The sequence below is a fragment of the Saccopteryx bilineata genome, chromosome 4, assembly GCF_036850765.1.
Source record: "Saccopteryx bilineata isolate mSacBil1 chromosome 4, mSacBil1_pri_phased_curated, whole genome shotgun sequence".
In the NCBI taxonomy this organism is placed as follows: Eukaryota; Metazoa; Chordata; class Mammalia; order Chiroptera; family Emballonuridae; genus Saccopteryx; species Saccopteryx bilineata.
In genome coordinates, this window is record NC_089493.1 from 43188853 (window position 1) to 43216238 (window position 27386).

General features: G+C 36.8%; 1 protein-coding gene across 1 annotated transcript in view; it reads left to right on the plus strand.

Moving 5' to 3' along the window:
* The window catches only part of EXOC5 (exocyst complex component 5), a 45989-nt gene extending 42660 nt beyond the window's left edge, over positions 1–3329 (plus strand). The window contains exons 16-18 of the mRNA XM_066275966.1: positions 247–355; positions 552–767; positions 1426–3329. Of these exons, the coding sequence (XP_066132063.1) occupies positions 247–355; positions 552–767; positions 1426–1614 (514 nt within the window). The 3' untranslated portion in view covers positions 1615–3329. The remainder of the gene's footprint in view (positions 1–246; positions 356–551; positions 768–1425) is intronic.
* The last annotated feature ends 24057 nt before the right edge of the window (positions 3330–27386 follow it).

Below are 27386 nucleotides of genomic sequence, written 5' to 3' on the forward strand. Positions count from 1 at the left end.
TGACAGCTTCTAAGATTTTTAAGATTTAAATGAAATATTAGGCAAATGAATCTTTACCCTGTTTCCAGCAGGAAGCTAATAAAACTAAGAGTTCTTTGACATCAAACCTGGATTTTATTTTTTCTAAAATCTAAAGTCTACCCATAGTAAAATAGTTTTATGATGATATTGAAGTAATTTTAATTTAATTTAAAATAAATAATATAAATTAAATGGACAAATAACATGCTGTGCTTAATTCTCTAGGACATTAAATTGTATGATTGGACAAATGAAGCATATCTTGGCTGCGGAACAAAAGAAAACAGATTTTAAGCCAGAAGATGAAAACAATGTTTTGATTCAGTATACTAATGTGAGTAAAATGATTCAATAGGCTTATAAAACTATCTGCTTTCTTACTACTACTGTGAACATTTTCATTAGTGTATTTTACCATAATCTTAATTTTTTTCTTTTATACTTAGAGATTAATGAGAAACGATATGTATTTTCTCCTTAACTAACATAATACACATTTCTATGTAATAAGTGTAGAAAAAATTTTACAGGCCTGTGTTAAAGTCTGTGCTTATGTAAGAAAACAAGTGGAGAAGATTAAAAATTCCATGGATGGAAAGAATGTGGATACAGTGTTGATGGAACTTGGAGTACGTTTCCATCGACTTATTTATGAGCATCTTCAACAATATTCCTACAGTTGTATGGGTGGCATGTTAGCAATTTGTGATGTAGCTGAATATAGGAAGTGTGCCAAAGACTTCAAGGTATGTATTCACAAATATCAAATTTATAAATAGGCACAAGAACATAAGTCAGATCATTTAAAATCATTTAAGATCATAATGGCAATATACTGAATTGCCATTTATGAAAAGTTTATAACTTCTGTTGATATTGTAATGATAAAGAACATTTTCAAACTGAAAAAGTATTATTCTAATCATATTTCCAATATTAACACATTTTTGCTTTATGCTTTATTTTAGACAAAGCCATGTTTCTACTCCCCAGTTTATATGACATGTTGACTTCTGTCACTAATGCTGTATCTGTCACACATCAGCAAAATATGTTCTTTCTTCATGCATAGCTCTCTGAAATCACTTTTTCTTAAGGCTTAAATTATTTAGGAAAAGTGCTAAATTAATGATAACTAGTTCTAGTACACAAAAATATAAATTATTGTTACTACTGAAAAGAAAATTGACAAAATATGTTTCTTTTCAGAAATATTATAGCCAAATTTCTGTAACAATTGAAATATATGAATTTTAACACTTCAGGAGCTTTTTAAAAATCTGATCTATTAAACTCTCCCATATTAGTAAGTCTTGACTAAGTATATATGTGAGATGAATTTAGAAACCAATTGTAGAACTAGAAATTGTTTCAATGTTTTTTTCTTCTTTTATCTCAATTTAGATTCCACTGGTATTACAGCTTTTTGATACTCTGCATGCACTTTGCAATCTTCTGGTAGTTGCCCCAGATAATTTAAAGCAAGTCTGCTCAGGAGAACAACTTGCCAATCTGGACAAGAACATTCTGCACTCCTTTGTACAACTTCGTGCTGATTATAGATCTGCCCGCCTTGCTCGACATTTCAGCTGAGGTTGAATTTATAAGGGAAACGTTGTACTTCAGCAGGCCCTGGTTGAGAGAAAGCACAGGAGATTTCTTATGACATAGCCAACACTTTATGGAATAGTGACTGTTTAGAAAAACAGCAGCCATACTTACCTTTGAGATTTTTTTTTTTTAATGTGGACACTACTAGCCATATTTTGTTTTTTTCCCTTACCATTGATTTTTAATACCATTTTTGAACATGTAAGTTTCAAATTCTGTGAAACTACATGTCCTTGTTTTAATCCTGGAAAATCTTGGTGTCAGAGGCAAATGAGATATTATCAGTGTTTCAGTTCATATTCCTTAACACTTGCCATTGGGAAATTTTACCATCTGTTTTGTCAATATGACTTTTTCAGCACTGGTAATTGTTAATCAAGTTATTTTAAGTATTCCTAGAGAACTTTTAGCTTTTTTCAAAAGGTTAACAATTGAGCATAATTTCTGTAAACGGTTGATTGGATTTTTCTGAAGTACAGCTATAATGCTATTTCAAGAAAAAATGTTATACATTAAACTGAAGTGATGAAATGTTTATGTAGTATTAGGAATGGACCGGAATATATATGCTTTCTGGGTTAAAAAAACAAACAACAAAAAAAACAAAGTTTAGTATTTATTATTTGGTAAACAGATTTTAAGTCAATGCTAGCAAGAAATTAATAAAACTACCTTATTTTATATTTCATTTAAGATAAGGTGGAGGACCTTAAGGCCCATATTTGGTCACTATTTTACTATTATAAGGAAAGAAAAAAAGTGAGGTATAGTCTAAATGGTGCATATGAGAAAATAGACAATGCTTAGCAACAATGCAACCTTTAATATGTCTATCTTAATGCTAAACTGGAATAAGATGGATGGCTCTCTAGTCTTCTCTTTTAAGAGGAATTGGAAATTGATAGATAACATATATTCTAAGTCTGGAGATGATGGGTTTTGCAAAGTTAGTTGCTTTTCAAATTTATAGTTTGTCATCTTTTCAAAAGCATTTCCGAAGTAGTTACTACTGAATGTAGTTAATTCAATTGGCTTACTATGGTGACATAATAAATCACTTATAAAATTTTAAACATCAAGTAGACATTTAGAAAGGCCAGTCTATATATTTGCTCTATGAGAACGCATTCTTAACTATATGTAGCATTTTGGCTTTCATTGTGTTGTTCATAGCCTAATAGGAACAGATAAACTTTAATGTCCAACTCATTCTTGGCATTTTTTTCCTCTTAACATAGGCTTTCTACCCTAATTTAGTAAACTACTTTTCTCGAGAATGTTTCTGAATGGTCATCCACTTTACCAAAACTTTCAGATCTAAAGCTAGCTACTGTTGACTGTATTTTCTTCATTTTCTGGTTAGCCCAGTGTTATTAAGGTAAGCAAGAAAAATGAAGTATACCAACTTTTATTAAAGCATTTATGGAAATAGTGGCAGCTTTAGTAGGCTGTTTAGTTTTCTATTCTTTAGTCAAGGGAGAGCCAGGACAGGTTTTGGATACTAGACACATGCTTGTACTACTGCCATTTTAGAAAGCTCTGATGTGAATTCAGATTATACTTCTGTTATTTAAAGCCAACAATTTTGAAACAGTAGTTTTACTGGCCATTTGAACTCTTTGTATACAGTGTCAATTTGTAAAAAAAAGGGGGGGGGATGGATCTCAAATAAAACATGAGAGAACATTTTAAGACTTCCAACTAGAAGCGCTTCACATTATTTTGTTTGGATTAATTTTTTTAATGTATAGCATATACTTGTTGCATAGATATCTTGTTAATTATTATCTCCATGCTTGAGTTCTGTGCAATATTTCCATTATGTCCATTGACAGGGCAGTGACAAAGGAAACTCCTAAGTGAATACTTAATTTAGAAGTGTTAACATTAATGCTCAATAAACAAATTCCCTGCAATTGTTTTTTTTTATTTCACTTTATTTTTACATGTAAGGACAATTATACTGGATTTTATAAATTATTTTTTATTTAAATTTTTAAGATGTTCCTTTTTTTCATAGCATAGATCTTACTTTCTTTTTTAGCAGAAAAATACTTAGCTGCATAACCAAGATTAGAAATTTTACCTAAACAAATTATCTAAGAAAAAATTTTTTGTTGTATAAAGCAACATATATTCTTTGTATTCCAGTTTTTCAAATATTTTTGATATTCACAGTCACTAAAAAATTTTGCCCAAAGTTTATGTCTCAGAAGAGATGATTAATAAGTAAAATGTTTTTCCTATATACGTGGTAAAATTTTAGGTAGCAGTAATGGGCCTTTGCCGTCATTTGAACAAAGATAATCTTTGCAGTTGTGTGCAGCTCCACATGAGCTAACAAGCAATATTTAGGTAATGTTTTGAAGTTGCTATTCTCTAAAACACTGAAAATTATTTTTCTAAAACTTGATTATATTATATTGGCATAAAATGGTACTGAAAGGGAAATACAAAACAGATTTAATAAGGAAGTCTAGCTACTGTGAGTTATAATATTAAAAATAGACAACCAGATTAGATAAATGATCCTTAAGAAGAATTATTAAATAACAGCTGCATGGATCTTTAGACGAGTTGCCTGTCTGACTAGTCCTAGACACTTAACTGGCCTCACTTTATGAGCATCACCATGGTCATAAGGCTCTAGCTCCTTCCCTGTTTCCAAAAGAGCTGCTAAGTTGGTTAATTTAAGGCACATTTTAGGCCATTTTCTTTTCATCTTAAATATTTCACTGTTTGAATATCAACCTTCTGGCTCTTAGTGAAATAATTGAATGATTAGCCAGTAAATTGATTCAAAGTAGGGAATGTACTGCTTCCTTGAATTGCCTTTTTCTCATCTGTGATGTTGAATAATTACAAGTATCCTGATAAAGAGATTTTGGTTACTGAAATGCCACAAAACACCTTACTGCGGTCCTGTTTATGTGGCAGTGTCTGAGGCATGCTGGAACTGTATGTGAGACTAAGTAAGGTTCACACAGTGCTTAATTTGTTACTTAAAAAGCTCACATCTAGAAGTTTAACTTTTTTTAATGCAAAAATATTCTGTGTATTACCAATATATTGCCCATTGACTCAGAAGTGGGAGATGTTTTCTGGTACCATACTGAGCTCTGACTTCTAATGGAGAATTTGATCACAAACATTCTGTACTTTCATCCACTTAACTTAATTGTATTTAGTTCCTGTACTACTTCTTTCTGCTTGAGAAAGTCTGTCCTGAAATACATGTGTACTTTGGAGGAAAAGACCAGTGCATGTTGTTAGAGTAAATAATTCCACATAAAATAAAAAGAGCAATTTAAAATTTTTGATGCATAATAAAGATAATTATAGCTATATTTATTGACTTAGGTGCCATGCACTATGCTAAGTTAAGCCCTGTGCTTATATTATCTCTTGATTCCAAATCAGACCTAGGCTTTGGATACTGTTATATTACTATATTATATTACTATTATAAAAGGTTAAGTTGAAACCCCTTTCTTGCTCACTCAATGTTCTATACACTGTTCTCCTTATGTAACTTTAAATAGATCATTTTTTAATAGGCTCATTAGTTTTGTTTGATCTAATTTTCTTTAAATGTTTAATTCTCATTGTAGTGTTTAGATTTTTTAATATGTCCAATGTGTGGTCATACTTTTTTTTAATTTTTAAATTTTTATTTATTGAAATTAGAGAGAGACCAAATCATTGATCTGTTCCCATATGTGCCCTGACCAGGAATTGAACCAGCAAACTCTATGCTTGAGAGTGATACTAAACAACCAAGCAATCCGGCCATGGTAGTTTTTAAATGGCTGATGCTGGAGTGAAAACTGTAAGAGAAAATGTACTCAGTTTATTAACATTAGTATATGTGCTGCTGAAGCGAGCACTCAGTTTATTAACATTAGCCATTTTTGTCAAACATGCGTGTTTAATCTTTTTAAAAGTTGCCTTAACTCCTTTATTCCTACCACTAACCAACCCTCTCTTTTTCTAAATTTAGGGGAGAAACAACCCCTCAAGTTTAAATGAGAGAGAAATATGATAAATTAGGAAGTAAGAATTTTAATTGGTGATTTGGAGCAGCTAGGCTGATAACCCTGGGCTTAACAAGATTGATAGTTTTAAACTAGGTTCTGAATATTTTAACACTATTATTAGAGAGTAACAGTAAATTTCAGTTCTTGTGATTAATATCTCTTTTGGAGGGAGAGAAAGTAATTAACCACACTTGCTCATTTTCTGAGTGGTTTGGAAGAGTACAGTCTGTCTCACCATACAAAGCCAGTTTAAATATGAATATATCATATCAAACTCCAAACAGCAAACAGCTTCAGGGGAAAGTTATTTATTCAGAAGGCACAGATTTGTGCTGGACAGCAGTGATGCATTACAAATATATAATTATTTGCACTAATATTTGAGCAGGTGGAATGGATTAGAACATGGTCAACATTATGCTGCTGATAACATGTATTTTTTATATTAATATGTACTGTGCAACATGTATTAAAACTGTCAATAATTCATTTTAGCCAAGATACTAATATTTATATTGCTGTATTGAAGAGACAGTATCCAACTGAGCCACTTTTAATTTAAAAGTCCAAAACTGGAATTAAGTTTACTTTCAAAAACCACTTAAATTACTTTATAATCACTGGAAGGTCTGTAAAGCCTAGAATTATCAGTGACTAGTGATGTCACAAGAAGAAGTATGGAAGGTTAAGAACAGGAGTAGAAATCTGGAATTAGTTTCATTCATTGTTCAGATGAGTGACTTCCTATTGTTTTCACTATTGGCAATGTTAAAAGAAGGAAAATGTCTTATCCCTTCCAGAGTATCTTCATATTAATAAACGAAGTCTGAAGATTGGATGGAACCAACTCCAAGGAATAAATCTCCAGTGGTGGACTTTCAAATTTTTTAGGTTAAACTTGCAGAGGTAGAAAACATTGATGCTCCTGTTATCTTAAAAAGGCAGGTGCTTTGAGTCAGGCCATCTCTTTTTACCTGCCTATCATTTTCCTATTCATACTGTGGGTAAATTTGGTTCCTTTGAATTTTGGTGTTTTGTTAGGGTAGTTCTATCAAACCTGCAGCCTTTAGCTATAGAGAATATTATCCAAACAGAATCTGGAAAATGCTGACCTAAAGAAAACTGAAACTACCTCTAAGTATATTGTTTGCAAATGCTTTGTGCTATTTAGAGTAAGTTCACATGAATTTATGTGAACTTACTTTATAAGGAATAAATGCTAAGTGCCTCTATATTAGGATTCTCCAGTGGGATGTATTTTTAATTTTTGCCACATGAGGGAGATGTTATTTTTATAGGAATACCTACATTTTTGTTTGATTTTAAAAATAGAACTCACATAGCTTCTTTCTACTGAACAGCACTGGTGAACATGTCACAGTCCTAACAGGAAATGTGTGTGTGTGTTTCTGAAAGTTTTTTTGAGAAAAATTTCTGGGTGAATTAATGACACAAAAGTTTTGAAGAATGTGTACACAGTGAACACAGGAGTTTGACAGAGTTTATTGTAATTAAAGTTTTAGAGTTATATATCTCATGAATTCCTTAATCAACTCTAAGAATAGTAAGAATCTATGGATTGATTTTCTGCATTTTGCTTTTTAAAGAAAAATTTTTGAAACAGTCTCAAACTTACAGAAGGGTTGTAAATACTGAATAAATAAAAAATTTCCTACTTTGAGAGTAAGTTGCTGTCATCATGCCGTTTAGTACTTTTATATTTCCAAAAAGAAGCAGTTCTAGATCGCTGTGATACAACCAGCAAAGTCGGGAAATTAACATTTGATTTATTACTCCCATCTAATCCACAAACACTGTTCAAGTTTCACTAATTGTCCCAATAATGCTTTATAAGGATTCAGTTCAAAGTCATGTATGACCTTGTTTCTTTCACTTTGAACAGTTCTTCAGTCTTTCCTTGACTTGCGTTATCTTGGCACTTCTATAGACTATAGGCCAGTTATTTTGTAAAATGTCTGTCTCTAAATTTTGATTTATCTGTTTAATCATGATTAGATTCCAGTTATGCTTTCTGGCAGGGATATTACAGAAGCAATTTTGTTTTCTCATTGCATCCTACCACATAGTGTAAAGTTTCCGTTTGCCTCATTTCTGATGATATTCATTTTGATCATTTGCTTAAGCTACTACCTGTCGGGCTCTTTCACTGTAAATTTATTCTTTTTCCCTCATTAAGTATTTTATGGAGAGGTAATTTGAAGCGGTGTATATATCTTACTCCTAATCAGAATTTTATTAGTAGAAAACTTTTTTCTAGTCAGTGGATTTATTTTGACTCAAATTGTCCCACATTTAATAGTGGGAGCTCTCTCTTTAAGTTGGCTCCTGCGTCCTTTTAACATGTTGTCATCAGTATTTTCTTACTTTTGGGCTCACAGGATTTTTCAAACTCACCTTATACTTGTCTTGCCTCAGCTCTGGAATCAGCCATTTTTACACATTTTAGTGGAAATTGGTATTTAGAAACATGGTTTGTGCATGAGTTGTGCTTATTATGATTGAGATGTCACTGCCCTCACTCATCAGTGGACAGTGCTAGGGGGCTTTATGTGTGAATACAGCACACACATGTATACATTTTAAATTTACAGACACTCCATTGTGTGACACCATTCTCACCCCACGGGAATTCCAACACCCCATGTTGGTTTTTCTTTCTCCCTGCTCAGGAGGAAGACTTCCTCACCCCATTCAGCCACCAAAGCTTTGGCTTTAGGACAAAGTTGGGGGAATGAAAATGGTCATTACAGAACACATGTAAAGATTTTTAAATCTAAATAAAAATTACTCATAATTTTATTCAGGAACAAATGGTTTTTTTTATTTTTCTTTTAGTGTAGTGAGCAAATTAGTAAAGCTGAATTGAGAAGGGTAAGGTGTTTATTCCCAAAACTTGGAACTTATATCTTGAAGGAATTAAATTTTAAATGCATGCCATCTATTTTCCTATATCTCCTTGCTACTTTGAGTAGTTGGTAATTAATGATAGATAATATCAGAAACTCTGAATGGAAATCTGACCATTAAGGACTGACTACCAACAGGCTATTTTTACAAGTAAAGTTCAAAAGAAAAACAATCACACAGTTGCTGTTTTATAGGCCAAAAAAAAATGCATTTAAGTTAGAATTTGTTTAAGGAAAGAGTATATCTGGATTGTATTTAATACATGTTAAAGTTTATGTGAACTGAAAGTATATACACAAGCAAATTACTCAACTTTCAGTTTCCTTGTTTAGGTGTCTATGATCATTGCTAGGGCTAAAATTTCTGTAACTAAATGCAAGAAAATGCAGGCTTTCTGTAAAGAGCTTAGAGTGCTGTCAGAAATAGACTAGGTAAGGAAGTCATGTGTGAGCTTGGTATGCTCTTGAATCACAAATGGCGCGTGTACATCTTGGCTTTGTTACTAATTTTATGACTTTGAAACTGTTGTAAAGTGGGGAGAAAAGACATTTGTTGTCATTTTCTCATTCTCACCACTTTTTGAAGGTGTTTCAGTCCTATATAGGATCACTTCATTCAGTCATTCTTCATCTGACAAACATTGAAATTCTGTTTTTTTGTCAGGTACTGCATTAGAAGTTAGGGAAACTAAGATAAATATAAAAACGCTGCCCTCAACAGTCTAGCCTAGTGAGACAGTTAAAGTATGCAGCAATTTATAGTACTCTCTAATAAGTGTCATAATAGTGTCATGGAAGCAGGTACTGGCAACAGTTATTAAACTTGTGGGCTAGTAGGGGTTGGAATATTTAAAGCTGTTAAACTTTTATTAAACACCTACTAAGTGTCAGGCATCTTACTACGAACATACTACTCTTAATCCTCACCCTGGGACTTAGGTACTATTATTCTATCCATTTTGCAAGTGAGAGAACAGACAGAAAAGTTAGTTAACTTGGCCAAGGTTATATATCTAAAAAGGAATAGAGTCAGATTTCACACTGTGCCTGCAGGCCTCCATAGCCAATGCATTAACCATTTTGTTCTATTACCACTGAGATTTCACAAAAGGAGGTTACATTTCAGGTTACATTACTTTACAGAGGCAAAGAGCATTTCAGGAAACGGGGCAGGGGAAGAGGCATTCTGCCTAGAAGAGAAGCTTGTTAAGGTGTGGCACACGAGTCACTGGTAGAGTCACTAAATAGGATGATTCCTAGACTCCTATGAGTAGAGCTCAGGGTGTGCGGTCTGTCACAAAAGGCAAGTGAAGCTGGAATACTTGTCATGAGATTAGTTTATTAAGTCTTAAGAGTTATCATAAAGATTCCAGAACCAACTACTGATGATTAAGTAGATGAATGACGATCAACTTTTTAAAAAGATGACTGATGGGAATGGATGCACTGGATGAGAGGGGAGAGGAAAGCAGAGGTAGGCCATTGCATTAATCTGGACGTTGAAGGCCTGAACTAGAGGAGATGATGGGTTCTGGAACTACTTGGAAGATTAAACCAATCGGACTTCCTGTTGCTTATTGGATGTGGAGGGTAAGGAAGAAAAGGAATGAAAGACATTGACTTATAACAGCAAAAGTAGAGTTAAGGGAAATGTTTGTGCTGGAAGAACATTATTCTTCTAGGAGAATTTGGTTAAGGTCATGTAAAAAAAAAAACTTTTTCTCTGCATATTTCTCAGTGATACTAGAAATGTGGTAGGAGAAAAAATTTGTTTTCTTTTATGTCTTTGGAACATATGGGAATGGTTTTGAAATATGAATAACATTATTTGATAAATTAGTAATTATTGAGTTTTGATAGAGCAAAAAAGAAAAAAATACGTTCTAGCATTTTAGTATATATAGTGGTTTGACTGTATACAAATGGAATGACACCTGTTCCCCCTGAAATCAGTCCTTTAGAAAGTTTAAATTGGGAAATATATATGTAGATGATTTCCTATAGTGGACTATTTACAAGCTAGGGTTACTTTATACCTTGATTCCCAATTCTGAGCCAGATTTTTCCATGTTAATTCTGAGAGTGTCAGGCAGCTGCTTCTGGGAAAACACTGCAGATTTATAACATAGCTCTTAGCCGTTAATAGTTGACGGTAGTCCCAAAGAGAACATGTTTCTCTCAGTAGGATGAACAACAACGACTCTGCAAGAAGAGTATGGGGAAAATGTAATTACAAATCATGCATATATCACAAATTTTCTTGTATATATTTGCTGGTTTTCACACAGGTGTTTTGAGAACATATTTTGGGATCTTTTAGATGTTTAACACAACTGGGTTGTCTAAAGGAGGCTGTTAGTTAACCAAAGGATTAGTAAAATTTTCTAGAGGTAATTTATTTCTAAATCTGTTAGAAAAATCTCCACAGATTGTCATCCTTATATTTCAGGTGCTTCCTATTCTGCTTTAGCAATTTTATTACCACAAGAAATAAAATTACTTTTGTTGTAATTACTAATGGCTTTAATAAAAGAACATTTACAGAATATTAAATTTTTTAAAATAAAAAATTTATGGATACAAATTTCATCAAAATTCTAAAATATTTAGTAAATATTTTAATTTTAATACATATTTAACTTTCATCAGTAAAGAGATGTGTCTTTAAAATTTATTTTTAATTTTTCTCTAAAGGAGATTATATAGAAGTAAATGATAGTCACAATCACAGGATACACGTTTACTTCAAGTGCACATAGAAATTTACAAAATTGATTATGTATAAAACTGCAGTGTTCTAACAGTTTTCAAAAATATGAAATTTTTTAGAGCAGGGGTTGGGAACCTATGGCTCATGAGCCAGATGTGGCTCTTTTGATAGCTGCATCTGGCTCGCAGACAAATCTTTAATAAAAAAATAGTAACAAAAATATAAAACATTCTCATGTATTACAATTCATTCATTTCCTACCACCCATGTTCATGGTTGCGGGTGGCTGGAGCCAATCACAGCTGTCCTCTGGGACAACACCAAATTTTTATTGGATAATGCGTAAGGTACACAGGTCATTGTATGGCTCTCACGGAATTACATTTTAAAACACATGGCATTCATGGCTCTCAGCCAAAAAGGTTCCCGACCCTTGATTTAGAGTATGTTCTGTGACTGAAGTGGAATTAAGCTAGAAATAAAAGTTCACTAAATTTTTTCTTACACATGGAAACTAAATTTCTAAGTAACTTTGGAGTCAAGAAAATTACAATAGAAATTAGAAAATATTTGAACTGAATGGTAAAAATGCAGCATAGCAAAAAATTTAAAGCCTTAAATGATATATAGGGAGAGAGGCAAAGGTGGAAACAATTATTTTTCCATTTTAATAAGGTTGGAATAAAGCATTAAAATAAACATAGAAGGGAAAGACAGAAGTAAAAATAATAAAATATAGGAGAGAGGATCTGTAAAAACCAAGTTTTATGTTCCATATACGAATGAAATCATACGGTTCTTGACTTTTTCTCTGACTGACTTTGCTTAGCATGATCTCAAGATCATGTTGCACATGGCAGTATTTTTTCTTATGGCTATGTAATATATAAAACTGAAAGCAACAAATGAACAAGACAAAACTCATAGACACAACAGTATGGTCGTGACCAGGGGCAAGGGGAGTGGGAGGTAGCAGAGAAAAGGAGGTCAAATATTGGTGACAGAAGATTTGATTTTGGGTACTAAACATACAGTGCAATATACAGATGATGTATTGTACGTAGAGTTGTACACTTGAAACCTATATACTTTTATTAACATGTTACCCCAATAAATATAATAAGATGGTTGATTTTCTGAAAAAAAAAACTAATGAAACTGATAAACACACCTCTGCAAGAACTGACCAGAGAAAAAGAGAAAGCACAAACAACCCATACCTAAAAAGAAGAGAGAAATTTCTGTAAATGTTCTACAAACATTAAAAAGAAAAAAGGTTAATATGACCAACCTTTTGCCAATAAAGTTTTAAAATTAGATTGTTTATACTTCAAAAAATGTTCAAAGCTGAGTAACATATAAAATAGAAAACATTAACTTTTTATCTAGTAAAATAGTGAATCCAAAATTAAAGACTTTATCCTGTGAAGAAAACTTAGGCTCAGATGACTTCCTGAGCCTAACATTAAAGGAAAAAATAATACTGATTTTTCACAAACACTGTAGAAAAGGAGGAAAAAGTTCCCAGCACTTTTATGATGTCAGCATAACCTTGATGCAAAAAACAAGGACATAAGAAAGGACAATTATATAGGACAATCTCATGAGCATAGATGCTAAAATTCTAAACAAAATATTAATCCAAACCCACTAACATGTAAATAGGAAGATATATCACAATGGTATTAGGTTTATTTTAAGAATGCAAAGTTGATCAAATATTTGTGATAATAAAGCTAGTGAAAGACATGCAGGACAGCTATGCATAAAACTAAAACACTGAGAGAAAGGCAGTGAAATGGTATATTCATGGATCAGAAGACAATATTATCAATTTTTCACAAAGTAATATACAGATTTAACAAAATACTAATAAAAATTCAGCTGGCTTACTGTGGAGATTGATAGGCTGATTCAAAATTTATGTGGAAATGCCAAGGTCCAATAATAGCCAAGATAATCCTAGAGAATAAAGATGTGGAGAACTTTCACCACAGATACCAACAATTATTTCAAAGTTACCATAGTAAGACTGTGCAATTCTTGACAAAAGAGTAGAAAACTAGACCAATTGAGCAGAACAGATGGTCCAGAAATAAACTGACACATAAATACTTGATTGATAAAATTGGTGCTGAGGAGTTTATGTACATATGAATCTTGATCCCTCTCCTTAATACCATATACAAAAATAAGTTCTAAGTGGATTATGCACCCAAATGTGAAAGATAAAATGCTTCTGGAAGATAACAGGCAAATATCTTTATGAATGTATAGGCCAGGGGTCCCCAAACTATGGCCCGCGGGCTGGATGCGGCCCCCTGAGGCCATTTATCTGGCCCCTGCTGCACTTGAGGAAGGAGCACTTCTTTCATTGGTGGTCAGTGAGAGGAGCACTGTATGTGGCAGCGCTGCAAAGTGCGGCGTCGCTCACTTACGGTACTACTTCCGGTGATGTGGGACGCTCGCGTCATGGCTCTGGAAGCGCGTCATATTACTGTTACAGCTAACAGTGACAAATATGGAACTGGACATTGACCATCTCATTAGCCAAAAGCAGGCCCATAGTTCCCATTGAAATACTGGTCAGGTTGTTGATTTAAATTTACTTGTTCTTTATTTTAAATATTGTATTTGTTCCCGTTTTGTTCTTTTTACTTTAAAATATGTGCAGTGTGCATAAGGATTTGTTCGTAGTTTTTTTTATAGTCCGGCCCTCCAACGGTCTGAGGGACAGTGAACTGGCCTCCTATGTAAAAAGTTTGGGGACCCCTGGTATAGGCAAAAACATCTTTCAAAGTAACAGAGAATTAACTGTTGGATTACATTAAAATTAGGAACTTCCAATCATGTTAAGGCCTGTAAATGAATGATTTTGCAATTAGGAGTGAGGGGATTAGGAGAGAAAGCCTCTGAACCTCTGGGGCCTAGAGTTTAGAAAACTGGATTTAAGGGGACAAAGATTCTTGAAGAAATTTGGTGATGGGAGTTAAACTGAAAAGGCAAAAGAGCAGGAAAAATATTTACACCATGCATAATTGGAAAAAGATTCATACTCAAAATATGTAAGAAACATCTATAAATCATTAAGAAAAAAGACATTCCAATAGAAAAGTGAGTGAAAGATGTGAAACAATTTACAAAAGAGGTTATCCAGTGCTCAATAAGCATAGAAAAGGCACTCAGCCATGTTGGTTATCTAGGAATTGTAAATTAAAATCACAAGAAAGTACCATTACACATTCCCCAGAATGGCAGAAATAAGAAAGTCCTGACAATTTCATGTGTTGGCAAATGTGAAGCAGGTGTAATTCGTATACATTTGTAGTGGGAAAAGATATATTTCTCTTTGGGTAATTATTTGCTATGTTGTACTGCATGTGCATACCCAGCAATTCCACTCTCTGCCTTTGAGAAGAAGGAAAGGAGGGTAGTGTCTCAAGAGCATACTTCTGAGGTGCCGGTTTTTTCTTGGGCACAGTTATACGAGTGTGTCCAACTTTAAATAATTCATAGAGAAATATATAATTTGTGTGCTTTTTTGAATCGGTTATATTTTAATAAAATGGGTATCTGAAAGAAAGTAATTGAATGTAACAGAACTTCAGTTTTGTATTCATAGCCTTTAATGGTGCTGTTAAACATACTGTCGGATTCAGAGGCACATTTTCTAGAACTTTCTGGAGATAATACAACTTCTGGCTTGTGCTGTTTGTTGAATAATTAACATCATCTGACCTCAAAGGATAAAAATCCACTCTAGTAATTTCTGTGTGGATGGATTAAGATATGTATATATAATGTTTTTTCTCTTTTTTAATTCCTAAAGTATTGCATATATGCTATAAATACTTAAAATATTACAGAAATATACAATGAATAATGAAATAACCAGAAATATATAGTGTAGTGTACACTTGCTTTATTGGCTTGGTCTACAAAAGTTCAGTTTTTGAAAAATATTAAAATCTTAACTCCAGTCCAACACGTTGAATTCTTCCCATCTAAGGTCCTAGTGGTTAATAAAGCTTTCCTGTATGCTTGGGGATAACCAAAGAACAGCTCTAAAAGTGATTCAGTCTGCCATTGGTGGTGATTTTTATCAGGTTCCTGAGCCTGAAATTCAATATCAGGGACCCTGTGGAGTCAGCCTTCCAGATGTTGAGGCCAATTTAATGCCCATCAACAAAACTCCAAGAACTTGCATGCTCCAAATCCAGACTCGAAGAGTCTCTTTCTGCTCCACTCCCACATTCCTGATTCCAAGGCCCACTTAGTTTTCTGCTTTAAAATGATTGCAAGAGGGACTAGAAGGCCAGTCACAGTAGACTGGATTTCTCAAAGCCCAAATTAGTTTACTTTAATAACACCACCTAGGAACACTGAGAGTCCTATCTAAATCTACATTTAGGAATAGCATTTCTCCAGTGCTTCAAGAGCCCGGCACAGCCAACACCATATCTAGTTACTAAACAGAACTAATGATGATAGCTAACACTCATGGAGCATTTGCTTTGTGTCATGTGTTATTTTAATGCTACATTTATTTTATTTTTTTATTTTTTTTTATTTTTAATGCTACATTTAATCTACACAAAAACTCTGAGGTAGATAGCAACATTGTCATCACCCTTTATGGATGAAAGAGTTGAGGCATGAAGAAACCCAAAGTAAATCCATCCAATTAGGGGCAGGTAGAAACAGGATTGAATATAGGCAGTCAGGCATTAGTACCTGTATTCTTAAACATTCTGTTGTATTTCTTGGAAAATCTGCTGCTCAGATTATAACATCTGGATTTGGATTTATAATGATTTCACTTGTTTCTCCAAGCTCAATTGATGAACTCTTGATTTTGTGTAACAAAAGACTCTGTTCTGGATAATTTTCCCCAAACGAAGGGTACATCTCAGAATATAATGTATTTATTATCTATTACCAGAAATTCAAACTACCCAACAACACCCAAAAGTCAAGTCATTTTGCAAAACAAATCAGAACACTTAAAAAGTGAAAAATCCTAGAACTGCTTAGAGTTCAACTCTGTTAATAGTCATACCATGAATTTTGATTGGTATAACCTCTCAAACTTGTGGGGGTTTTGTTTGTTTTGTTTTGTTTGTATTTTTTAGAAGTGAGAAACAGGGAGGCAAAGAGACAGACTCCCACATGTGCCCAACTGGGATCCACCCAGCATGCCCACTAGGGGGCAATGCTCTGCCCATCTGGAGCATTGCTCTGTTGCAACCGGAGCCATTCTAGTGCCTGAGGTGGAGGCTATGGAGCCATCCTCAGCGCCCGGGCCAACTTTGCTCCAACGGAGCCTTGGCTGTGGGAGGGGAAGAGAGAGACAGAGAGGAAAGAGAGGGGGAAGGGTGGAGAAGCAGATGGGCACTTCTCCTGTGTGCCCTGACAGGGAATCAAACCCGGGACTCCTGCACGCCAGGCCAATGTTCTACCACTGAGCCAACCGGCCAGGACCTCAAACTTGTTCTTATACTTTAAAATATCCATACTTTTCACACTTAAATATGCAGCAAGTTGAATATTGATGTGGCTCTTCAGAGCATGAGCAGAGTTTGGAGATAACCTGAGCCAACATAAAGAATAGAGAGAGTGAGCCTTTCCTTTGTTATTTAGAGCCAGTGGGTCAGAGTTAACAGGCCATTTGATAATAATGTTATCTAAATGTGGGGCAAAACAGACCCAAAGCTTGATCCAAATTCAAAGATGGGCCATAAGGACAACTTGGACCCATTGTAAAGTAAACCCAATTAGCAAACCTGCAAATGAGTGGCACTACAAGCACGTGAGTGGAGAGAGCCCAATGTCTCTGTTGATGCAACACATTTCCAGTAAGGAAGCACCACAAAACTTGACCTCAGTGATTCTCAACCTTCGTCAGCTCATGGCACACACAAACTACTAACATTTTGCCAAAGTGACAAAAAAAAAAAGTGTAATTTTGATTTATTCACATCAGGTGGTTATTGTGTCAGCTGTTGTCATTTTTTCTATTTGACAATCTAAGGGAAAAGAGGCCCATGCCCCCCACTAAAGAGATACCGCATGTTTTAAAAATTCTTGTGGCACATAGATTGAACATTGCTGCTCTACCCCATAGGGTGTTATTGTTCTAGGACAGAGGCCCTATCAGCACTGGAGGGTTCATTTTATCGTTCACTCAATTCAATAAATATTGACAATACATTAGAAGGTAAGTGCTTTAGGGGGAAGTAGGTCAGGATATAGAGTGAAAGAAGAGATGGCAGGGAAAAGTTTCCTCTTGAAATACAGAGGCGAGGATGGCGGGGTTGGCTTTGTATGTGCGCAATTTGTGCAGCTGCACAGGGACCTCTCAGAAGAGACCGCACATGGTTTAATAGTCTACCGACATCATCTGGAAATGCCTAATGTTTTTACCTCTGAACTTATGTTTTCTAAGTGAAGTTTGATGGGACAATGGAGTAAGGGTATGAACAGAAGAGACAGGAACAACCTTGCTTGTCTGCCATGTCTGTGGAGATTCTAATTGAAACTGCATTACATTGGTATATTAATCTGGGGAGAATTTGCATTTTTGGAATATTAGGTTCTTTCCATCCAAAAAGCTGTTATGCTTTTCTGTCTGGTTTTATTTCCTTCAGTGATGTTAAATATAGGGTAGAGCAACAAGGGGTTTGCAGTTGTTCAGATGGAAAAATCATACTATAATTAATAAATATTACAAGGACAGTTTTTGCATACTCAGAACTGTAAACCTACTTTCTTATTTAGGGTCAGCATATTTCTTTCTTATTTATTTGAATTTAGACTCTATTTGAATTTATTCTTAGGACTTTTCTAGAAGGACAGCAGCTACAATACAAAGCACTGTTATATTACTTTTTGTCCTTTGACTTATAGAATAATTAAGTTTTGGAGCAACAACTGCAAAGCATAGTTTATTGTTTCTTGGCATATTGCATCTCTAGCTGTCTTTTGCTTGCAAGTTATTCTTCTCGCTCAGACCATTTGGAATAGGATAAATAATCCCTTTCAGGGAAAAACAGATCAGTGAGTCTCAAAGTCAGAAAAGTAGTAGACAAGACAAGGCCCACACTGGCCATGAGAACAGACGCCCTGTGTGGTTACTTGTTGGGATAGCCACGGTTGTCAACGAGGCCAAAGAGAAGTAGCCAGAGAGGTCATGGCCCCGTGGCCTCTTGGGTGGGTTCTACATATTTACCTTTGACACTGATGGTCAGTGAGGACTGAATGCAAAGATCAGCAAAAGTAGGGACCACAAAAAAAAAAAATGTATCCCTACAGCAGCTGATGTGATGTGTGGTCCAGGCCTGATTTGTGTAAACCAGGGAAAATGGAGCTTAGCCCACATCAACGAGGCTGGCAATCTTATTGGAAACTGCAATAGATACACTGAGGCAGCAAGAATATTTTCACCAGCACTGTGGAATGTGCAAATGCACAGAGAGGGGGCAGCTAGATCAAAATCAAGAGCAAAATCTGAAAAACAGCAACCGCATCCTGACAGACATAGGAGGACACTCGAAACTTAAATGAAGTGGGCACAGAGGTATTTGGCATGCTATTGCAGTCTAGCAGCATATTGCTGGAGACATGGAACTTACAGAAGGCCATCAGCCCGGCAAGGACAAGCCTGGCTCCAAGAGGAGACAAAGAAGAGGGTAGGTACAAGACTAGGCCTCAGGCTGTTTCTGTCTTCTTTGGACTGGAGAAAAATACGTAGCCGTAGAAAAAGTATGTGGAATCTAGTAAATTAGTTGTGTTGAAATGAACCAGTTTTTGGCCCCGGCCGGTTGGCTCAGTGGTAGAGCGTCGGCCTGGCGTGCAGAAGTCCCGGGTTCGATTCCCGGCCAGGGCACACAGGAGAAGCGCCCATCTGCTTCTCCACCCCTACCCCTCTCCTTCCTCTCTGTCTCTCTCTTCCCCTCCTGCAGAGAGGCTCCATTGGAGCAAGGATGGCCCAGGCACTGGGGATGGCTCCTTGGCCTCTGCCCCAGGCGCTAGAGTGGCTCTGGTCACGACAGAGTAACGCCCCGGAAGGGCAGAGCATCGCCTCCTGGTGGGCAGAGCGTCACCCCCTGGTGGGCGTGCCAGGTGGATCCCGGTCGGGCGCATGCGGGAGTCTGTCTGACTGTCTCTCCCAGTTTCCAGCTTTTGAAAAATACAAAAAAAAAAAAAAGAAAGAAAGAAATGAACCACTTTAGTGGGCCCACATGCCATTTACTCATATAGATGTAGTTTCTTACCAACTCATTCCTTTGTTTACAGTGGCAAGGAGATCTTCATTTAGGTGTTAAAACCCAGTATAATCAAATGACCCTTTGGCAGCCCCTGAATATCAACCATGGCATTGGTGTCCACCAGAACATCTCATCGTCAGACCCCAGTTTTGTGGGCCCTGCAATTGTGGGGCTACAGGAATGCAGAGTGGGAGGCTGCTGTTGGGATCCGGAATGGAAACACTGCTCTCCTTGAACGTTCATTGTTCAGCTGACGTTGTGTGAGCCACAAGCAGGGAAAGGGTTAAGTATGTCAAACTGCATCCGAGAAATACAGAGAGAGACAGAAATGTTACTAGCATATTTTAAAACAAAAGACAGGAAAATGGCAGCTCTTCTGAGTAGAAAAAATTTTTCCTTTTCATACAATACTGACAGCCAGAGGGGGTTATTGAGAATATGAGTAAAGTTACTGCCAGCTTCTGCGGGTACTCATGTTTAAAAAGAAACTATGGAAACCAGGAGAAGGAATATTAATTAAGTTCAAATTTGGAATGTCTTTGCCAGGAGTGGATGAATGAATTCAATGAAGCGACCTATTGGGTTGTAATTCAGTGTTTTATTAGCAATTTAATAGAATGTCAGACTTTTCATAAATTAACACTTTGTTTTAATAATCTTATTAAAATTTTCTTGATAAGATTAGTGCTGGAATGTGATTTTGTTTTAAATTTTAAGAACGAGTATATATTTTCTTTTTACAATTTATATAACTACACAAGTGGTCATAATTAAAAAATGTTTAATACATTTACATGTTAAAAATAAAAAGCACAAAATAATATAGATAAATGTCTTTCTTATTTCAGACCCTCAATCTTCCCTCACCCTTAAATAAAGAAACCTGTTATTAGTTTCAGATATTATTTTGATATTTCTTTTGTACAAATTCACAAAATCTGTTGTTTATTAGACCTATTATAACTTTTTAAAAGTTCATATATATGTATACACACACATATATTCAAGGCCCTTTGATAATTACATTTTTGAGAATTATTCACTAAGAACACGTGCCTCCTAAAACAATACTTTCTCACAGTGAAAGTAATACAGATGTCTAAAGAGAGTAATGCTAATGAGAAAATGCAAAATGGGAAAATGATTCACCTGAATAAACTGGAGAGTTTACAAGTAAAGCTTCACTGGTCACTGCAGGGTTTAAAAGAAGTTTCCTCTTTACAATGTGAATATGTTGTGGTCCTCTTCGTTCCTAGACTAATTTGCTTCTTTGTGGTTGGGAGGGTAGCAATGTTGAGAAAACACTGACTAAACCAAAAATCAGCTCTATTTAAATGTGAAGCTCTGTTGTGACCACAAGCATGGTCTGGTGAAGGGCTCTGAACATTAAGCTGTGTGCCTTGCTGAGTTTTATTCCAAATAGACAACTGCAGATGGTAACAATGCACTTCCCAGAGATGGTAGGAGGGAGGCAGTCTTGTTTCAAGTAATACTATTTCTGGGCGATAATCCAAAATGCACAGTAGTCAGAAGTTAAAAGGAAGCACTTGCTTTTAGGTTTTTAAAATATATCCCTTAATCCTGGGTGATGATTGACAATCATGATTTAGAGTATGAGGGGCCTCTCTTTAATCTGGCAAGTTTGATGTTATTTGCGTATCTAGTAGGGCTTTTATTCAACTAAAACTAAGTGGAAGCCTGTGCAATTGATTCCGCATTTTAGAATTGATTCCTGGCTTGGTGCTCTATTTACAGATTAGTAAGTACACAGGATCCATCCTCCTTCTCATCTTTTTGAAATTTAAAGGCTCTAAAAGGCACATTTACAATGAAAATGTTTCTTTCTGTGTAAGACTATGACCAAGAGATGACATTTTGTTTTGTTTTTTTTTCTCTATAGTTTAATTTCTTAAGAGGAGTCAGTATGATTATAATAATCCTGATTTGATTCTTAAAATACAATGTTAGCTGTTGATATTTGCAGTGATTAGAATGTCATTACTGGCTTCGTGTGGGTTGTATAAGATATCTGGAGAAATTTTAAGAAATACCCTCCAAGCCTCCTCCTGGTGTTACAAGTTTTCTAGTGAAGCTTTGCTAAGGAGTAGGTCAATAATTCAGCATTGTATTTGTTGTTTTATTAGCTGTGACAACAAATTGATTTAAAAGCCCTGGCCTAGGAGCTCAGTCAGAGCATCGTTCTGATACACCAAGGTTGTGAGTTCGATCTCCGGCCAGGACACATACAAGAATCAACTAATGAATGCATAACTATGCGAAACCACAAATTCATGTCTCTGTCTCTCCCTCCCCTTCCTTTCTCTCTAAAATCAATCAATAAAAAATTTTTGAAAAGCACACAGTATTTTTTTAAAAAGCACACATTATTAAAATACAGTTAACTAAATCACAACCTCCAAAACAAGACAAAACTAGGAAAAGAAGATGCACAGGAATGAAGTTAACAGATGGGTTTTCCGACAGTCACCGTCGTGTTTCTTACGGAGCCACTTCAGCACAGCACAGTGGGCTTATGAGAAGCGAGGAAGAGCTATCTGTGAAGACCAAGTAATTTAGCGTTTGACCTGTGTTCTTATTATGTGTTTAATTATGTAACTTTAGGAAACATCTTAAGAAGTAAAACACGCATTAAATTTTTGGGAAAATACAGACAATCGCAATTTTCTCCGGCAGTTGCAGTCGGATATTTCCCCCTTATCATTTTGTGTTGTCAAAGGTCCAGATTTAAGGGCTGACCTGCACTTCCCAGGAGACATCCTGGCTCTGGGAGCACCTGGAGGCCTCAGTTCCTCGCAGCCTATGGAGTGGGGTGGTGACACACAGTGCCACAGGTTGTGTCTGCGTTTCGTCGCTGCATCAATAGAGTTTTCTTACAGAAACCTCAGTGATGGGATGCTTTGGGTTTAGACTATATTCTAACCTGATAAGTGGATGTCTATAATACTTCTTTCTGTTAGCATTTCAAAAGCCTGTTTTTTGCCGCAGAAGTATGTGTTGGATATGTAAAAGCTAACAAAGTAAACCCAAGTGATAGTAAAAAAAATGTATGAAAATCATATTGGCATATCTGTTGCAAACAGTCATTAAATCCAAATTTCCTTTCTGCCTTTGGACTTGCAGTCTCTTGCCAGGGGATGATTGAGTGATTGCAAAAAATGGAAACAGCTTTGCTAAATTTATTCATAAGAATTGCGTAGGTAACTTATCAAATCTTAATGAGGATTTTCTGAGAAGTATAGCAGGCAAACCTAAGTCTATAGGCCCAAAAATTAAATCCCAACCCCTCAGAATGCCAAATCCAGGGAAAAGTCGAGTTTTGGTAGGAAGTAAAAAGTTGTAATAAGACTTAGTGCCAGAAATATAGTTGTGCTCAGTAAATGGCAACACTATTGTCTTTGTTGCTTATTATACAGAATACATGGAAACAACCAATCCAAACAGCATTAGTGACATCTGACATGATATGAGGGCTGGATTGACATTTGTGAGCACTGTGGGTGTTGAAAATGCTTGTTTAACATTCGCTTAGTGAGGAGGGGTCAACACTGGCAAAAAATGCTTTTCTTTTATCTCCCTCTTAATTTATTCTGAAAGTTCATCTACTTCAGTAGAAAATTGACTGTGTTACCTTTTGCTCTTACATTAGGAGGTATGCCGAGGAACCCGAGTTCACTGGCAATACATTCTGTAGTATTTTCACCACTTCTAATATATTGATACCATCGGCATTCATCTGGTTGGTTCATATCATAACCTAGCCTAGCTGTATAAAGATTGATATGACAAGTGCCAAAAGATGTCACAAGGTCCAGGTGATCTACATGGCTCAGAAATTCTCAACCTTTGTTTTCAATCAACTCCTTTGGGAGAGTTTTAAAGATCTTCAAATCCCCAGCACCCAGTCTCAGAGTTTCCAATTCAGGAGACCTGGGAGGTTGTGGTTAGCATATGTATTTTTAGGAAGCTCAGCCCTGTGGGTTGGGATGTGCAGCTTATGTTCAGAACTAGTGAGGCATGTATGTAAACACCTTTTCAGTGTCTGGCATATAAATGTAACTAACTACAAACTTTCCTTACCCTGAACCCTCAAACAGGATGGCAGACAGAATAGGGAGTAGGGATTTATTTCCAGCCCCATCGGAGGGAGAGGGAATCTGGCTGTGGATATGCTAATTGGTTTCACAGATATAGTTCAGTAGTTCACAAACTTGGCTTTCCTTTGGAATCATCCCAGGGGAGTTACAAAAATATAAAATAACCTGCGTTGATTGGCAACACATTTCTTATAATATTATTAGAACCCCTAACATCTTGATGCCATGGGCTCCCAGCTCTAGGGACACTGATCTGATTGTTCTAGTGTCTAGCCAAGGTAGCAGAATTTTTTTAAAGGTTCCATGTGATCCTAATGTGCAGATTTGAAAACCACTGGTCTGATTGAAGAGATTGCAGCAGATGTCGGGTAACTGACTCTCTTTGGCAATATCCCTTTAACAAAGGTTTCCTCTTTTTTTTTTCTTTTCTTTTTTCTTTTTTTTTGACAGAGACAGAGAGAGAGTCAGAGAGAGGGACAGATAGCGACAGACAGATAGGAAGGGAGAGAGAGAGAGAGATGAGAAGCATCAATTCCTTGTTGCAGCACCGTAGTTGTTCATTGATTGCTTTCTCATATGTGCCTTGACTGAGGGGCTTACAGCATAGCGAGTGACCCCTTGCTCAAGCTTACAACCTTATTCTCAAGCTAGCGACCTTGGGCTTCAAGCCAATGACCTTTGGGCTCAAGCCAGTGACCTTGGGGTCATGTCTATGATCCCACACTCAAGCCAGTGACCCTGTGCTCAAGCTGGTGAGCCTGTGCCACTCAAGTTGGATGAGCCCACACTCAAGCCAGCATCCTTGGGGTTTCAACCTGGGTCCTCCGTATTCAAGTCCAACACTATCTACTGCACCACCGCCCAATCAGGCGCAAAGGTTTCCTCTTGAGCTGATTTTCCTGCCACTACCAAAGTCTAACTCTTGAAAATCAGGTCTTTGTTTCAAAGGCAAGGAGAAAAAGAGACATTTCTAAAATGTAGGAATCTCTGGTTTTCTGGAATTTCTAGCTAGGACCTCAGGAAACATTTTTGTGGAGGCCTGTCTTTGTTTTATACCTTTTTTCTACCTCTGTTCTCACTAAGAAAGCTCTTTCCCTGAATTTAATTTCCTAAACTAAGATGTAGGCTAGCCAACAGGAGTAGTCTATTTAGCAATCAAAGATCGCAATAAAATGGGTATGTTGGGTTATGACGTGTGTGGTATATTAGTATGAGCCACCTCATAAAGGCCTGGTCACTCTCAAGTGCAATGATAAAACTGTGGTTGAGAGCCCACAAAACTGAGAACCAGACCTTGCTTTCTCAGTGATCCCCCCAAACTGCCACCCCATGAAATCTGCTCTGCGATACCCAGCTTTAATCCATCTCTTCATAGGAAGACCGGGGACTGTCATCACAACACTTACTTACCATGTTAAATAACTTGGGGCCCCTTACTGACTTAGATGAATTATGGAAATCACGGGCAGATATTTGAATCAGGTCTGAGAGGAAAAGAATCTGACAACATGAAGAAAAAGCAGAGGTAACTGAAGGATCTAAGGGTAGGCAACATGAACACCGGCCAAAGGGTACTGCATCCAAGAGGCAAACCATGAGATAGAATGACCTTAAGCCAAATGCACATCTGATGGATGCTCCAGTCATCAGTCCCATGAAGCTCACTAGTGAAGATGAAAACCATAGGCTATCCACCCTCATGGGTGATTTCAACACAGGGGTCCTCTCTTCTTCCCTCCATTTCTCACTGTACTCTGCATCCATCTATGACCTGCTTGAAAAATCCCATTATCAGGACTTTATTATGGTATAAATTACAAATCTTTCCAGAAAGAGTAATTTAATAAGCCCTCTCATGAATGTATAGGCAGTGAATCTCCATCCTGGCTATGTGTTAGAATCACATGAAGAATTGTTTTAAAAAACACTGAAGCCAGAGCTATATTGTCAAAGATTCTGATTCACTTGGTTTAGGATAGAGCTCAGGCATTAGTATATATATTTAAAAAACATAAAAGTTGATTTTAATGTACTGCCGAAATAGAAAACCATTGGTTCAGAGGGAAAATTTTGATCATATCCTTTCTGGAAGGCAGATTTTGATTGGGAAGGAGAGAAACTGAGTCCTTGGGTGAAGGAAGGTGGGAGGAAACACCTGGGGTGTTTAGAGGAGGGTGAGGATTAGGGATGTGGAGGTGCTGCGCAAAAGTGACTTCTATTTGTCAGTTCTGCCTCGGGCTGGCTCTGACCCAGGACTCCGAGAGATAAGGAGCAGGAGGCGAATGAGCTTAGGAGGGAAGTGCAGCTCCGTGCACACATATTTAAAAACTGTCTCAACGAGCATTCTCAACATTGCAGGGCTTCAGAAATTGACCACCTCCAACAAAGCAGTTTTAGTTCCTGTAATACTGGTTCTCTGTAAAAAATCCTAAAATAAAAACTAGTGCAAAATTGAGTATTAAAATACGTCTACAGGAGTAGGGGTGAGTGAGGCGTCTGAGTAAGGGTCCTCAGGATAGTTTATGTAACAACCTTGAAGTGTGCCCTCAGAAATGTCTTTTTTTTTTTTTGTATTTTTCTGAAGCTGGAAACGGGGAGAGACAGACTCCCGCATGGGCCCGACCGGGATCCACCCGGCACGCCCACCAGGGGGTGACGCTCTGCCCACCAGGGGGCGATACTCTGCCCCTCCGGGGGGTTGCTCTGCCATGACCAGAGCCACTCTAGCGCCTGGGGCAGAGGCCAAGGAGCCATCCCCAGCGCCCGGGCCATCTTTGCTCCAATGGAGCCTTGGCTGCAGGAGGGGAAGAGAGAGACAGAGAAGAAGGAGGGGGGGGGTGGAGAAACAAATGGGCACTTCTCCTATGTGCCCTGGCCGGGAATCGAACCCGGGTCCCCCGCACGCCAGGCCGACGCTCTACCGCTGAGCCAACCGGCCAGGGCCAGAAATGTCTTATTTAATTACTGTGAAATCACTGTGTAAGTAAATGTCTTTTTATTTAAAAAAAAAAAAATCCCAATTTATCTTGTTTTTGTTTGCTTTTCTATCACTTGCTGGCCAAACCAGCTTGCCCCTTGTCCTGTGCACTTGTCACTTTGCTTGGCGTGAAGAACTTTAGTTTTGCTGGTTGTCTTACTCATTTTGTTTGGGACATGGTCCAGGGCTGTTGCTGTATATCTGAGCCATGGCCTCCGAGAGGCAGCATGGTATCATGCATTGGGTTTGAATCTCAAGTCTTTGACCTGGGGTAAAACTCACCAATGTCTATTTCCTCATCTGTAAAATGGGAATGATGCAAATACACTTGTAAAATTTTAAGAACCAAATGACAGTACAGGTGAAAATTAATTTTCAAGCTATAACATGTTGTCTGAAAGATTTCCCCCACCCCTTCATCCCCCCTTCTTAGGCCCAATCCACAGGGAAGACCTGTTAAGTCTCTCAGCGTCGCATGGAAGGGCTGGATTATTGGGGATATATTTAAGCCATCTCCTCTTGGTCTGTGGGTTATTTAAGAACACATGCGCTGAGATCATCCTCTGGCCTGTTGGATGCATTGGCTCGGGAGTCGGTGTCACCAGCCTCGGGATACGTCACTCATCAGGTGTCTGCCTACAAGTCAGCAGTTTGTAGGGACTGCTGTGTTTGTGGGTCTCATTTTGGGCAGGGCTCTGTATTAAGTCTATTGAGTTTGTGA